Genomic DNA, 16,621 nt, shown 5'->3' with positions numbered 1-16,621 from the left:
CAACTGCAACGCTTTTGTTGTAGCGGCATGAATAAAGACGAGGAAAGACAGAAAACTTTCAAAACCGGAAGAGAACTTAGAAATCTGTATTAAATGTTGATATAAGAATTATTTTTCCACTGAGATGAATCTCAGAGGAAAAGTACTTGATCTGATTCAGATAAGTGTGCTTGCTTCACCATAGGAAGCCATTAACTGACAATACAGGATTTGATGGTGACCTCAAGGGTGCAACAGCCCCTGGGATATGCTAAATTTAAACAGGAGATGAAGAAAGCACAACACTAAAGACATTGGCTATTACAATGCATCTTTCTAAAAGAATAAGAACATTTTATAACGATACTACAGAATAGGGAGCTAGCATATAAATACAGAGTATAAATGGCTGCACAAGCAAAATTAAGTGCATAATCATTGCCTTTAAAAAGTATTCATACAGCATGGATGTTTTCGCAAATATAACATAGTTGTGTCATTACTACAAACTTTACTGCAGCAAAACAAAGGTGAGCATAACTGTAGACCAGATGGAAGGTGTTGCGTGTTTTTCCCACATGTTTTCTGACTAAAAAATGTTAAACCTGTGGTCTTTTGAATTCAGTTCCCTTTATTTTAATAACCCTGGTTGAAATCAAGTCTGTGTGTATAAATATAGCTGTTCAGTGAAGGCTTTGGTTGTTAAGACCAGAGAACATGCTTGACAAGTCAGGCATAAAGCTCTAGAGAAGTTTAATGTTGGGTAAAGATTTAACATTCAAGCAATGTTGCTAGCTTTGATCATCCGTCATGGATTACTGAACAGAACCACTGTTTGCCCTGCTCTTCATACATTTACACCCTGAACATAAAGAAAAGGTGCTATGGTCAGCTAGGTTCAAAATGCTTTGGTCTTTATGTGAAATGCTAGATGTGGCAGAAACTCTAAATGATGTTGATCTACGTTGATGGGGAGATTAATATAACTAATTTTAAGCCATTCATAAAAGAAAAGCTGTTAGAGACCTGTGTCTGGGCCAGAGGTTCACTTTTCAATATGACATTGTTAAAAAAAGAGCCAAACTGAATGTTTAGGTCAAAACAATAGTTGTTGTTTTTTTTGTCAGAGATGAGACATTTATACATTTTAGAATCTGTCAAGACTTAAAAGTTGACATAATTAGCAAGGAAGAAGATGCAACGAATCCAGTTATAGATGTTTTTCCTTTCACTGTACAATTACCTTCTACTTTGGTTGGTCTACCAAAGTAGACCAACCAAAGTAGATTCCAGTTTGCAGTTGTAAAATGTGACAAAATCTGGTTAAATGTGACAAAAACCTGTACAAATACTTTTAAAGACAATGTAAACCGACCAGATCATCATGTTCAGAACGTTGAGACACATCCAACCATCTGGGATAAGCACTGCTTGGTTCGGTTGAAGTGATCTCCGGCACAGTTCAAATGCATATGTGAAAGCCAAGTGGACAGGAGACCACTCCTAAAGCCAGAAGTAGACTATATTATTCAGTGCATTCTGGTTAAATACAACTAAAACAAATCTGTGTGTCTGGCACTGTGTGCAACCACTAAAATTTCACACCACTGTAATTTTATTTACATTTCTTGAAGAAGGAAGCTGCGCTCATGTCTTCTTTTTGTGTCGGTTCCTTTAGTAATTCTTGGTGCAACGCCACCACAGGGGGAAGGGTAAACGGGTTTTATGAAAGGGTTGGGGTTGTTTGACTCAATGCAGAGTGAAAAAGAAACACACCAGCTGAAAATGTAAGAAATGTTGCACTTTTGGTCCACCAACTGAACTGAGTCTACCGGACTATCATTTTTGAAAATACCTTAAATGTCCAACAACCCCAGCCCCCAGCCGACGCCGCTCCGTCCCTTGCTTACTGTCTGTTTGGTGCTGGTTTTGATGCCGAGGACTACTGAAGGCGTCACTGTCAACGTGTTTGCTCCACTGCTGTTTCTGCTTGTCAGAAAAGCTTACGCATTATTTGCTGCAAAGATAAGTGGGGACCCAGTTCCCACAGCTGCCTTGCAGCAAAGAGATGGTGGGGATTTTTAAAGAGACACGTTCAGCCCTAACCTCCCTCGCGTGCCTACCGCCCATCTCCGTCCCAATCCGTCCCCGCCTCTCCTATGCTTGCGATCTCATCTTCTTTCATGCACAACTGGGAGGCTGCGGTCAGGAACGTTTGCTTCCTGCAATCACTTCACATTTGTTTCAGCATTTGATTTGCCGGCGTACTAGAAGAGAGAAAGAGAATGAGCGAGGGGGTGGGCGGCAGAAGAGAGAACAAGGAAGTCTGAGGACGCACGATGCCAGGCTCACATACTGTCACCATGACAACAGACATCACTTCACAGGAGCAACACTTAGGATGCTTGTGTAGGCTGAAGTGACAGAGTTGAAGGTTGGCATTAGCCTCTTGTGGGTGCTACGACGCAGCAATCCCCGCCTCACCCCCCTGCCAAGCCTCTTGCTTTTTTAGTATTCCCTCCACAGTTCGGCTAAAAGGCGCCCCGTTGCTCCTGTCAGCTACCTGTGGGGGGACTGCTGAGACTTGTACCTCATATGTGGAAAAGCAGGTCCTGCCAGTTTGACTTAGCTCAGACAATTCAATTGAGTGAAAACAGCGCAGGGAGACAGAAAAAGACATTCATATTCAATGAGACCCTTTCATCATTTGCGTCACTTTGAAGCTGGCTCGCATGTATAATTCTCTGGGATCTGAAGCGATGCCAGTCACAGAAATGATAATCCAAGATATAAAACAAAAATGCACCACACACTTTAAAACAGGATCTTAGCAATCGGCTAGTAGACTACGGTGGTTTGCAAAGCTATTCCTATTTTTTGGACTATTCCTGTGTTGAACAACCTATTTCAATGAGATTGTATGTGACAGGACAACAAATGTAGTGTAGAATTTGAAGCGGAAAAAAAATGATACATAGTTTTCATGTATAAACTTGAGAACTGTACAGATGTTGAACATGACTGAGGTTATGGACTGTAACAGAAATCCAACACAAAAACATCTAAGGAAACATACATGGTCAATAAAACATGTTTACGTTGGAACAGGGTTATTATAAAAAATATTTTTATGAGGCAGTGCAGTTCCTCACACCAAACTCCCTTCTGCTCAATCGTGTTTTTTTATACAGATATTGACTTGTGAGACCTTGAGTAATCATAAAAACTGTTATTCATGCTACAGAATTTTTACTTTAGATCAGACACACCAAGTGAAGAGAAAATAGGAATGGGAATGTTTCCGTTTCTGTCAGTATTTTTTATGCAAATTGATAAAACAAAAATAATAACTGGAGTCAGCTCACATGATTGCAATCAAACAATTGTAATAATTGTGATTGTCCTATTCACTCCAAAACAAAGGATCAAAATCTGCGCAGCTATTCTCAACCTAACTACCATAATTTCCAGTCTATAATCCGCTACTTTGTTCACACACTCTGAGCACTGCCAATAATATGTGGCTTTTTATCAACAGGTTTCAAAAGGCTGGACTGATTCGTGATGAAGAGGACAGTACAAACTCACACGCACATTGAGAGCAACAACGAAAGAGAGACTGAGGAACCTGGTGTGGGGCTAGGGACGCCTGCAGGATATTATTGGAGAGCATGGACAAAAACCATCCTGATCCACACAAACACAACCACATCTCCAACGCACAGCATACGCATGGGGCACAAAACCAGCACAATGCACCTGACCCACACAACTACAGTCCACATGTGTGCAATGCACATGGCACAAAGAAACGATGTCACACCACGCACTCGATGGTCAGTTCCTGACCCACACAAATAGGCCGGGAGCGAAGCTCGAGGCGCAAAAAAACCAGCGCATATGACCCACACAAGGTCCAACACACACACTGTAATGCATTCACACATATATATGGCTACATGGCCTATTTGTAGCAAATAACACTAAATGACAAAAAAGGAAAACAAAACTTTCCTATTTGAAGTTAATTCTCCACCTGCCATTTTCCAGGTCAGGTTCTGTCTAGAGGAGAAGTAAGTGAAATGACAACATTTATTTCCTTTCTGTTCTTTTTGGCAAACATTTTAATGAGATTTACCTGTTTAAAAGTCTGGTTATTCATTTTAGTTAGCTTTGGTACACATTCCCATTTAGCTTATGGAAAAAGCTCACAGCCAGCAAATAAATAAAGGTAAACTAACAAAAGCACAAATGAATCATTTTTCTAGAGTTTTATTTATTTTATTTATTTTCAATGCTATGGATGACTTATTTGAAGAGAACTCAATAGTCCGAAAATTATGACACGGCATTAGCAGGATAAAAAAATGTAATCTGCTTTCAACAGTCACTATCTTTTTGAAGGGTTGGTTATGGCTATTTTCACCACAAATTCCAACCAAAAATGAATCAAATGCAACAGAGTTTGTAATTTAATTTTAAGTTGTTTAGCATCACAGACACCTCAGAAGCAAATTTGACCCAAAACCTGCCAAGACCCAGTATCATGAAGCTAGAAAAAAATCTCAATATAACGACACACATTTGGCTGTAGTTTTGTCAGTATGCTCTTGTTAAATAGATATTTGATCTGAAGGAGTTTAATTCTGGTTAAATACAGGTTGAATGAAAAAAAAAAAGTTTGTTTGAAACAGTTCCAGTTTTATCTTGCAGTCTGCAGACAAACCCCCTCTCATGGAAGGTGAATGCGTTGCACTGCAGTATCAAAGCGGGTTTTTCCCCAGAGAGCTGCTGTCTGTTCTGTTTCAGGACACAACTCCATCAGCACTGTTCACCTCACATTCATCTTGAACTGAGGAACTCTCGCTGCAATTAATCGCGGCTCTTAATTGCGGCTGCACCATGTGTCAGTCAACTTGAGGAAATTAACCTTTGTGTGATAAATGAAATCCCTCCATAAAAAGGCTTCCTGCATGCATGAGATAAAGTTAGCAGTACCATGGGTGACATTTGGAGATGTTCATCTTGTTCTGAATTTTTAATAAACTGGCACTTGAGTTGAATGTTAAATGACAACAATTAACTTCTAGCTGCCTTCATGAGACAATAGTCAAAATATATAATTTATATTTTTATAAAGGAATTTGAAATAGTCAATGGTATTTCTAAAGTCTAAAGAGCTGTTAATGGGAAAAACTGCCTGAGCGACAATAATTTCATAGCAGTAAAAATAATTTTAAAATGCAGCGCTGACCCTCTACCACTTTCTGCTATCTACTGGTCAACAATGGTGTGAAACCTGAAGCAGCACCATGAGATCACAACTTTAGAGGCAACACTGTTGTCCAGTGGGCAAGGTACAAAAACAATTCGGTTGACATAGAGACACAACAAAACTGTCTTCACTAATATTCTGGTGACTTCTGATCTTAGTCACCAAAATTAGAAAATCCAAACAGAGTTGTGATAGTGAAGGAGACTAGTTGGAACTTGTAGTTTGATGGTAATCAACGTTGTCCGTGCAATGTTTAAGAAATGCAAAGTCAAGTTTTTCTAGAATGTCGCAAACCTATTGTTTTTGTTTTTAAACTGTAAGTTTTTATTTTATGCTTTTTTATTGTTATGTTGTGTTTTGATGTACAGCACTTTGTATCAGCTGTGGTTGTTTTAAAGTGCTTTATAAATAAAGTTGGTATGGATGGTATGGTATATCGTTTTGAATAAGGCTAATAATAGAGAAATTCCTCCTGTGCATTATTATAAGCCTGGCGGCCCACCGACGTACAGTTACACTTATTTGCAATATTACCTTTTTTTAAGGTCATGGCTACAGTTGATCTTTTTCACCTTGTTTTGCATTTATGTGAATGCTGACTTAATATGCATCTTCAGGATAAAATACTTTGGGCCCCTTCCATCAGAGGTACAATCTGCTTCTGTTCAGTCTAGGAGTCCTCTGCAGGTTAGAAATATATGAAACTCCAATAGAATTACAAAATACTGTATATAAATAAATCAGTACATGGTGATATTTCAGATAGTCAGTCGAACAGGACTAAATGAATGAATGATCAAGATCATTAGCAGTAGCTTTATGTTCTCTGCTTTATATAGGGTTGGACAAGTAGCTCAGGGTTTAGGGATGAGGGCTTTACCGTTAAAGCAGCCAGGCCCATTATAATAAGCTTATTTGGTCTGCAACATGCAGATTTAGCATTGAATGATCCAGAGGTAAACAGTCTCTCTGACCTCATCCAAATCCTCATGATAGACGGATGAAAGTATTTTATAAACTTATCGTTTAGAAAAATGAGGCGTTCTTTAGCACTGTGGGGGAATTACATGTGCTATCAAATTCACAAACAATTAATTTTTACAGAGGGATGCAAATATCTTCATTATAAAATATTGCAAATTAACAGTATTTTTTTTTCTTTTGGCAGCTATTTCAAAAAGTTAACAGTCAACCACATATGCTGAAAGGATCAATTTAGAGCTGCTTTTTGTCTGTAGGAGCAAACTGGAGTACCCGACATAAACACACACATGCATGCCAACCACACACAGAAGGGCCCCAGTTGAGATTTGAACTGGTGACCTTCTAGCTGTGAGGCAACAGTGCTAAACGAATAAACACTAATATAATCAGACAATTACATCAAAAAGTGTTAATATCAACTTTCCGGATTTAAACAAATCCTGTGTGTGAAAAAATAACTCATCAACCTTTATTAGGTCCATGACCTTTAAATGCTGACATGGTCCAATATTTGTTTTCCCTTTTCTGTGTGTGATGAATATAAGTTTGAGGAACTTTTGTCAGTTTTAGGGTTAATCTGATGCAAAGCACACCAAATGAACACTAACAACACTTATTTATTCAAAATACCTAATGTAAAAGATAAACTAATACTGGATTTATATACCTGTGCAGCTCTGTAATACTGGACTGCAGATAATGTAAAGGTGGATTTCGCAATAGATTCTGATACATACTATGATTCTAAGATACTATGTTCTGCCTTGCGAAAATACACTGTCTAGAGTAAATAATGCCCTAGCATAACTATCTTATGCATCTGATACTGAAGTAGGCACAACATGAAATCCACCTTAGACGCATGCCACAGATTTTTTTTATTATATTGAAAAATTTGGTCTCATGAAGCAACATATAGCATGTATATGTCCCACTGCTATAAAACAAATTCAAATACTGCTTTTTCGCCTTGGGTTTGAACCCTACCCAGAGGCTTTCTGCATGGATTTTTATGTTCTTCCCATACATGTGTAGATTTCTCCAGGTATGAAAACATGCATGTTTGATAACTGATCTCTTAGGATTGCTGCAACGTATGAAGGTGTGCTGTGAACACCCATGTTTAGGGTGTTCGCCTGCCTTCACCCAATCTCAGCCCACAAAGTGACATCCTGCCAAAATTTTACATTATCTTGTCTTGATGCAGCACAACACTGTAAATTTTACACACCTGCATCTCAATACCCAGGCACTGCACGAAACGAAAAAACCCATGGCATCACTAGATGTTTCACAAAATGCATTTCATTTATTTACATTAAGATCCATGTAAAGATAATGTCAACATACAAATATGTTACAGAGTGACAGGAGTTATGGTTGTCTGTAATATCTAACTCTCATGTTGCTGTCACTGATTGTATTTTAGCACAAGCCAACAAACGGTATGATTAAACAAAATGTTCTTGAATTACTGTAAGTGAAGAGCAGTTTTCTTTAAGTTTGTGCCTGTTTTGTAAACACAAAACACACAGGTCTATCTGCTAGCTATGTATGCCATAATTAATTGGTGGAGTCAACCTTAATTTAAAAAAAGTAGAAGAAATAATGGCCTAATTAGAGTTGGGTTAAAAATACAGTGCATTAAAGCATAAACAATGTTTTTTTTATTTTTATCTTAACCATTCAGCACTGGATTACTTAACTGTTAGAGTCTGCTAAACTCAGCAGAAGTGTGTGAGATTTAAAACTCAAGCAGTGTCTCTGCAGTGTATGTTGAGTACTAGTCTCAGAGGGTAGGCTCCGAAGAGGAGCAATATTCAAAATGATCAAACTGGTCCCATCTGAAGCCCCTCTGAGAGGTCCAAAGGAATCCTTGAGGTGTTCAACTAAGTGTTCCACTGCAACAAATTCCTTGTTCTGTGTTCTACCCAGCTGCATATCTTCATTTGTCCCCCGACTAAAGCTGCAGACGTCCGTCGGCTGTTACCCCGAGGGGAATGAAGGAAGAGCCTGGCAGAGGAATGACAGGCAAGGAAATAGGAACTTTGAGCAGAAGGAGAAGAGACAGAGTTATCTGCGATCTTATTACGGTGGGAAATGTAAGGGTCCTGATCCAAAGGAATGATGAAGAACTCTGTGGAGGAGGCCTCTGAGAACCAACAAAGACGGCTTTAGTTTCACTGGCAGAATGCATTTGCATAGCTTAGAAGCCAAAGCGTCTGAACCGGGGCTCATGAAAAGGGAACCTCAGCAATTGCTTGGACTTCAATGCAAACGAGAGGGAGCAGGAGACAGAAGGAGAAAGACAGCAAAAAAAGGGAAGCAGAAGTGGAATTGTGCGGGGAGAAGGCAAGGGGAACTTTTCTTTCTCCTCCCTCTTCAGCAGCACAACACAAATGAGATCAGGGACATCTGTGCATCCCATGGAGGTTGTCTCTGACTGACTTTGATGCAAAGGGAACATAGTGAAGGCGGTACGTATCCAGAAAAAGTAACAAGTGCAAAGACATTTCCATGCAATCATAAAACTCATGTTTGATTGCAGCTTTCTGATATTAACATTTACACCCCTTTAGCTGTCACTACCATTAAATGCCAATGCTATATGGGGTAGTTAACTAGACCACATATTTTGATTTGATGCAATTAAGAAGCTGTTTTGACCAAGTGAAGACAACACAATGGTGAGTAGAGTTCAATGTAATATAGCAATCCATATGAGAAATGTATGTTGAGAAAAGCATCATGAAGGGAAAAATCCTGCAAAAAGATAACGGAGGTTGGAAGAAAAAGAGAAAAAACAGATGCTGGTACTTTAGTGGAAACTCACTTTCTCTCGCTTTGGCCTGCGGTCATGGTGGGATGACTAGCCTTCATCAATTCTCCTTAATGACTATGGCAGCACCACTTAACACACTGCTATGTGATTTCTTCATTACTGCATCATGATATCACCATTTAGTCAATGGAGATGGCATCAAGTGATCCCCGCGGATAAAAATAACCAGAGAAAATTTACTAAATGTCCCACTCATCTGCTTTAGGGTCCATTTAGAAACCAAAGAAGGGAAAGATGGAGTTAATGCAACAAAACAAAATGCTATAAAGTCGAGTGGCAAAAATCTCAATGGTAACTAAATGCGAAACAAAGTACAAGTACAGTGTATTCAACTAGGAATGGATCAGTAAGATCTTCTGACGATATTAAATGTTGACCAGAAATAAAAAAAGAAATAATTTTTAGCAGTAATATTCATGATGTTTACCAGGTATTAGTTAGTTCAATGTTAATCTTTTGTCGTCAAAATGAAATCTCTATCAAGTGCAGTTGTTGTCACTTGGTCTGGAGACATAAGAACAAGCTATAAGTATAAGATGTGGATAAGTAGGTTAGTCCTTTAAGCTTGACACTATCTTTGATACTCTTATTTTGAAGTAAGAAAGGAAGTAGTTCTTAAATTGCTCTGTGGTATGTAGGTAGTTTCCAAATACAAACTACTTAGCATGTCAGAAACCTCAACCACTTTTAAATCATTTGCGTAGCATTTTTCATGCAGAAAAATTAAACGGTGACATAAGTTGTACCTTCAACATTCTGTGACAGGCCAGCTCCTTTGGAAGACAACTTGTGACTTGTTTATCATTACTAGTGACAAAAACTGTTGGTACGATTGAAAAACTTCTCTGTAGAATCCTAAAGGAAATTTATTAAAGCATGAATTGCAGTCTGGGTTTTTTTAAACCAAAGAATACTTTACGTCATTTGACTGCATTCTGTATACTTAAAGACAACTTTCCATGAACAAAATGAAAAATGCCATCGTGTTGTGTCTCATATTATAGTCACTCACCCACTGCTTTTCACCTGTGATGCTGAATTCCCACAACCACCATATGTCTAAGCCTTCTGTGAATCCACTGGGAGGCAAGAGTACATCAATGTAAATGTTTTGCAACCATCAATAATAAATGTTGACTTTTGAGCCATGCCAATAAATTGCTGTATACAGACAGTTCCCCTAGAGGCTTGCAGTAAACATAAGGCACATACAGGTCTTCACCAGTGGTTCCTCTTCATTTGAGAGAATATGCTTTACAACTTAGAGAATGTAGCCCTTCCACTTTATAAACAACCCTGTTCTTTCTACATAACCTGTTATATACATGGAAGGCAAGAAAGCACCATTCCAGGATAATCTAAGAAACCGTATTGATGAATAAAAGAGGAATTGGCTTTGCTCTAGGGATTTTTCAAGCTGCTCAACATACATGCAAACACTGAGAGTTAAATGCCCAAACAGTTCCATCTGGTGCTCCCCTCCACCCCACCTCTCTAGCTCATCCCCTGTCCCTTCTGCTTCTGCTGCTGTTGTTACATAGCCACAAGTCCACACATACCACTCTAGTAACATCACATCAAGCATTATGGGATATGATTCCCTTCTAATCTGCTTGCATCTTCATCCACTCACATACGGTGGCATGGACAGCATGCTTATACCAAGGATCAACGGCTTTTATCGGACTTTCACGATATCGGCTCTTATGATTAGTGTCAGCCTGTCAGTTCTCAATGTCTGTCGGAAGCTGATGATTCCATGTCATCAGCTTAAATAAAGCTGATGACAAAATTAATAAAAGTTAATATTGAGCTAGGTGAGGGCAGAGATTTAGAGGCTGTGACCTGAGCCCTGTTAAATAGCTAGGAATGCACTGACTCTAAACAGCTTATACTGTAAAGGTTGCATTTATTTAGAAACGTTTTTTTCCATATATTCTTTTTTCGTTCGACTGTTTATTTGATGTCGTGGGGCTTTATTGCAATCATGTTTGAATGCAAGGACAACTGTTTTTGGGCAAATACTTTTAAATGCACATAGACTAAAATAGAGAGAAGCAATAAATTACATTTTTGACAGAAACATTCCCCCTATCCATTATTCTGAACAACAAATTTGATTAGTACATCATATTTTTTGGAGTGACAAAGCAATGTACAGTAGAGGATATTTGGAGATGTTTGTAATACTCTTTGCAATTCTGTTTTGTTGAAGTTGAATGAATGCAAGATTAGACAGGGTACATATTTAAATATCCAACTGGTTGATCCCTAGTTAGGCCAATGACTGACCAACTGGAAAGCAGAGGTGTGACCAAGTCACTGTGTTGCAAGTCTCAAGTAAGTCTCAAGTCTTTGTCCTCAAGTCCGAGTCAAGTCTCAAGTAAAGACAGGCAAAAGTCGAGTCAAGTCTCAAGTCAGGAACCTTTAATTTCAAGTCATTTCGAGTCGTTTTTATTTTATTTTATTTTTTATAATTTGCAATTATACATAAAATTCAAATAATAGACCATTTGTTCGTTTTAAAATATGTATTTATCTCAAATGATAGAACATGTGTAGCTGAACACAAAGTATAAAAAACATTTTTAAATTGGACCACTTTATTGCCCAGTTCTGTTAAACTTGATATTCAATAAAAAAAGAGGAAAATGCTGACATTTCCACAGCACAATACAAAGAACCATAACAGCAGTTTTTTTCCTCTTTCTCTGACCTGTCAAAACAATATATTGTCAATATAATTTTCCAACGTAGATGTCTTCAAATACACCAACCATCCTTAGATGATACTAGACCCGGCTCATCATCATGATGGGACAGAGAGACTCTGTTCCCTGTGTTCAGGTCCAGAATCTGCTTTCTGTTCCGGAGCCCCGCTCACTATCCACCGGCTTCCTGAGCTAACACGGTGCACATTATTTGTGGAGGCATTTGAAGGACCGGATTTATGGTAAATAATCACCAATTTAACCCGGAGTACACATGCTAACACGAAGTTAGCTAAAGTCAACTATCTTACAGCAAAAGAAAAGCGCCACCTACCGATCTTTGTGAAGCTTCAAATGCCGGACAAAGTTGGACGTCGTGGCATTTCCATCCGATATTCTCTTCTTGCATGTTTTACAAGTTGCAGTTCGTTTTTTAGTCGAAAGTTCATAACCTACGTAGCCAAAAGAAATTACTCGCGGAAGCATATTCGAGCGGTTATTTCGTATTTCGTTCCCTGAGCTCTGTAGCTTTGCCGCGTTTTTTTAAACGTCCAAATCCTGTTAATTTGATTGGTTGTGCTGCAGCTACGTACACATACATACATAAGGAGAGAGGAAAACCATAGTGACGGTCTGCGCATATTGATACGGAATGAGTGAAACTAATTAATGACGCCACTTTATAAATAATGTGTTTTAAATTTTAAGACTTTGAGTAAAAAATATCAAGTCTTTTCAAGTAAACAGCTTCAAGTCGAGTCAAGTCCCAAGTCAATGGCATGAAAGTCAAAGTCAAGTCCGAGTCTTTGAGCATTTTTTCAAGTCAAGTCTCAAGTCGTGATTTTAACGACTCGAGTCTGACTCGAGTCCAAGTCATGTGACTCGAGTCCCCACCTCTGCTGGAAAGTCAAAAATCCAAATTTCTTCCAATCTGCTACCATATCTACGCAACATATTTTGTAGAAAAATACTTTGTTTTGTGGGCACAATCCTATTAAGGGAAGAAGACTCAAAGTTAGCTATTTTCAGTATCAGCTAGATGTTTAGAATAAAGTGCCCATACGGACAGAGATGTGACAAGCTACTTAAAAAGAAACTGTATTTTCTACATGTTGAGAGACGTCTGCACTTCATTCAGACTGGGGAGAACAAGATTTTCAGCAGATAACAAAAAGGCTGAGTTAAGTACAACAAGGTTTCTGTCACAGAGCACAATGCATATTGCTGGATGTCTTTAAAACTCTCACAGACTTCAACATTCTTGGGAACACACACACAGTGACTGTGGTTTTACTACAGAAGTCTTAAACTGTGAACTGATTTATACTTTTTGTTTGCTTTAAAATGTTATTAAAATTGTCTTTCAAAGCAACTTTATCAAACAAATGGCAAAATATTTCAAATTGTGTTGCTATATGATAGTTGTTAAAGATAAATCAAAACAGGCCAAAAATTGGTTCAGTTTCTCAAAGCTGTCCACAACCCAGAAATTGAAAATTGGCCAAACATATTCTAATTTAAGTATTTGAAAAAGAAATACATACAAGCTCTTCCGATGTTTGATGAGTATTGCAAAGCACTAAAATTACACGCAAAAATTAATTTCCAGCTCAAGCCAATTAAGGCAACTTCAAATTACTGTTTTCACACCCATTAGCTGAAATGAATGCAGTCTATTTTTTGTGTATCACTTGACAACTTCAAATGTTTTCACCACTTGTCTAGACTTGAGAATGCCACTGAAATGCAAATTGCCTTCACAAGTTATAATTTCAAAGTTGTGAGTTGAAAAAAAAAACAAAAGGTCAAATGCATATTAAAAAAAAAAATCTGATTTCTGTGGCACCCAAAGGAAAAACCGTTACCATGGGAAAAACCTCACCAGCCACAGATCACAAACCAGCATTGTTGTCCCACACGTACGGTCACTATTTACAACAATAAGCAGTTTATTATCATGTCACTTTGCATCTTATCAAGGTATCCTCAAACTGTCCACCCTTTATCAATGAAAACATTGATTTGATTTTTGATGAGTATTTATTTGGTGCACAAAATACTACATTTCAGTTTAATTGACTTATTATAATTCACAACAAATATTGTCTCAACAAAGTGCCTCAAGACGATATTATTCACTTCAACTTACTCAGGTTAGTAGAGCTAGCTTGTTTGTGTAGCCTTAGCCAATTTTTAATTTCTAACTGTTGGGTGATCAACTGTAATTTGAAGCCATATATAGTTCAGATATCGGTCTTCAGGTGCAAGTGGAACATAGCAAACTAGATCACAGTTGGCGCCATAAAATACACAAATAGTAGATGTAAGAAGTAGTACAGTCTAATTGGATCATCAATTATTACTGTCCCGCCTATTCCTGTTTGGCTCATGCCTCTAAACGAAAAAGGAAAATCCTGGTGATCCAATGATAGTTTCTGTCATGTTAACTGTGGCCGTTCTTGTGCCTCACACTCCGTACTGACAAAAATCTTCTAAGCCTGAGAAAACACAATCCCCACGTCTCCACATCTGGCTTTAGCATTCCTCCATGGGGCCTTTTTGCTTTGGTCAGAGCCACCGTTAGTGCTGACAGAGAAGGGCTGGGCACCTCAAGGATTCCTCCATGTCCTCGTCTCGGTGCACATGAATCACTTTGTCCTCGCAGTCCTCCTACAGCTGCCACTGTCAGTGCTGCTTCTGCTGGCAAGGCTGACGATTCATACCGGATATAATTTGCAGCACTAATTGCAGAGGCATAGGACAGGAGTTTGCTTTTGTGGTGGAATTCAAGTAGCAACAGATGACGATGCTCACCTCTTATTGCATACTAGCAAAAGAAAAAAAAAAAAAAAAGCAATCATCTAAACATCAGCAGTTTGTAGCAGTTTTCTTGTTTAGAAATCATGACAGAATGTTCTGTTTTCTTTGAGCTGCATGTGGTAAGAATGTCCCTGCATCTTTCCTTTCTGCAACAAGTCCTTATAATACAACGTTTTAGCTGAATCTCTCCTGCAAGAGACTCAGAGATGCTAGACATAAGGAGGAGGTGGGTAGATAGAACCAACACACAGGACTATCACTCATGATGATGCATACCAAGTACCACTGCTCGACAGATTACAGTCCTCATGACTTCCACAAAAGCATTTGGCCTGATGTCAGATAAGGAGCCACATGTGCCATTTTGAATCATAATTAGCAAGGTAGGGGAAATAATAAGAACAATCCCGAAGGCTTCAGAATAGACCAATCGGGTTCCTCTGTAATAACATATAAATGTAACCTGCTAAATTTAGCCTGCTCACCGAGCATGGGGAGTGATGGATTGGATCAGAAAAGGGGCTGCACACACACGCGATTTGCTGTATAACCAAAAAGGGGGGCTACATTTAGGAAGCTGCGATCTCAAATATGGTCTTTCAGAGCTGGTATATGTCAACCATACATGTATTTCCCCTAAATAACAACAGCATGAAAGGACACTGCATGCAATAGGAAAACAGCTATGAGTTGTACAAGGTCATGAAAAAGCATGTGGGATACACGGACTTACCATACACTCCTTGGCAGCTGATGCCTCCGACGACCAGCGCCAGCAGCCCCAAAACAGCGACAATTAGATCCATCCTTTCACGTTAATCTCTGCATATCCAGCTCTCTCAGTGGGAAGAAGTCCTTTCCGGGGCGGTGCGACGGAGGCGCATAGACGCGGCACTTCTCGTCGATTAATTTAGTCTTTGTATTTCACAGAAGGTAAGTGAAATAATGTAAATTAGCCTTCAGTGTGAGCTGCCATGTAGGAGAATGAACGAAAATGCCGAGCGGCACCCAGACGCCGCTTAGGATGTGACGAGGCAGGCGGGTAAGACGCGCGGCCAGGAGCGGGGAATGAACTGCAAAGAGGCCGGTCTTTAAAAATAAATAAATAAAAATAGAACAAAAAATATGTTCAAAACCACCCTCTTACCTCCAGTGGCCTATAATATTTTAAATAGTACTCTGTAAAAACACGACAAAAACGAGTGAGGACACACGGGTTCTGTCGAAGGTTCGGCGCCCACGGACGAAGCTCATCAAATCCAGCTGTGGTCAGAGCTCACGCCGCGGATGCTGCGTCGGCTGCGAGCTGTCAGATGAAGCTCTCATCACTCCCCCTGTCGCCGCAAAAACAGCCCAATTCTCCCCGTCTTCACCTTTCCGATGGATGAAGTCCTCAGAGGCTGCTTATCTCCATACGTACAAACGCGAATTACTGAGTCACATCACGAGCGACACGGAGAGTCGGCTCATCTCTCCCTGTGGCAAATGACGAGGGGAGGGTCCGGTCCTCCGGTCCGGTCGGCCGACGGGTTTTTATCCACAGCTCCTCGCCAACGAGACCGCTTTTTTGTGGTTTCCACCGTACCGAGCCAGTACGGAGCATCAGTCACGTTGCGCAATACGTGCTGTACGGACGTATTGCACACCGAGTGTGGCACCGCAACCGGTCTGCACGGCTACGTCAAGAGGTGCGTTGCTTCCAGTGCTCATCTGTATGGGAGGCTTCACTCGGCGTCAGGAAAGGCATGAGAGAGGCGCAGCTGCTGGATGCTGAGAGAGAGAGAGAGGGAGAGAGAAAGAGAGGGAGGGGAGGAGGAGGAAGGGATGGAAGGGATGGAAGAGATGGGAGCATTGGAATTCAGGGGGTCTTACTTTAACAGATCTTTTGCCATCACACACACACACACACACACGCACACACGTCTGTCTGCTCATGTCTCACCATTCTTCTTCAGGATGCAGAGGTGCCTCTTACAAGTTTCTGATGAGGGACAATAATTCCCCCATCAC

The 16,621-nt window shown here is 39.7% G+C and overlaps 1 protein-coding gene across 4 annotated transcripts in view; it reads right to left on the bottom strand.

Annotated features, from left to right (window-relative positions):
• LOC114158692 (MAM domain-containing glycosylphosphatidylinositol anchor protein 2) overlaps positions 1-16,364 on the bottom strand; it is a 201,399-nt gene extending 185,035 nt beyond the window's left edge. For 2 of the 4 annotated variants that reach the window (XM_028040436.1, XM_028040437.1), the window contains exon 1: positions 15,345-16,364. In XM_028040436.1, coding sequence (XP_027896237.1) covers positions 15,345-15,417 — 73 coding nt within the window. In that variant the 5' untranslated portion in view covers positions 15,418-16,364. The remainder of the gene's footprint in view (positions 1-15,344) is intronic. The other 2 variants (XM_028040438.1, XM_028040439.1) reach the window with 1 other exon arrangement.
• Between the last annotated feature and the right edge of the window lie 257 nt (positions 16,365-16,621).

Source organism: Xiphophorus couchianus, chromosome 15 (genome assembly GCF_001444195.1).
Source record: "Xiphophorus couchianus chromosome 15, X_couchianus-1.0, whole genome shotgun sequence".
NCBI lineage: Eukaryota > Metazoa > Chordata > Actinopteri > Cyprinodontiformes > Poeciliidae > Xiphophorus > Xiphophorus couchianus.
This window is presented reverse-complemented; position numbering and strand designations above follow the sequence as displayed.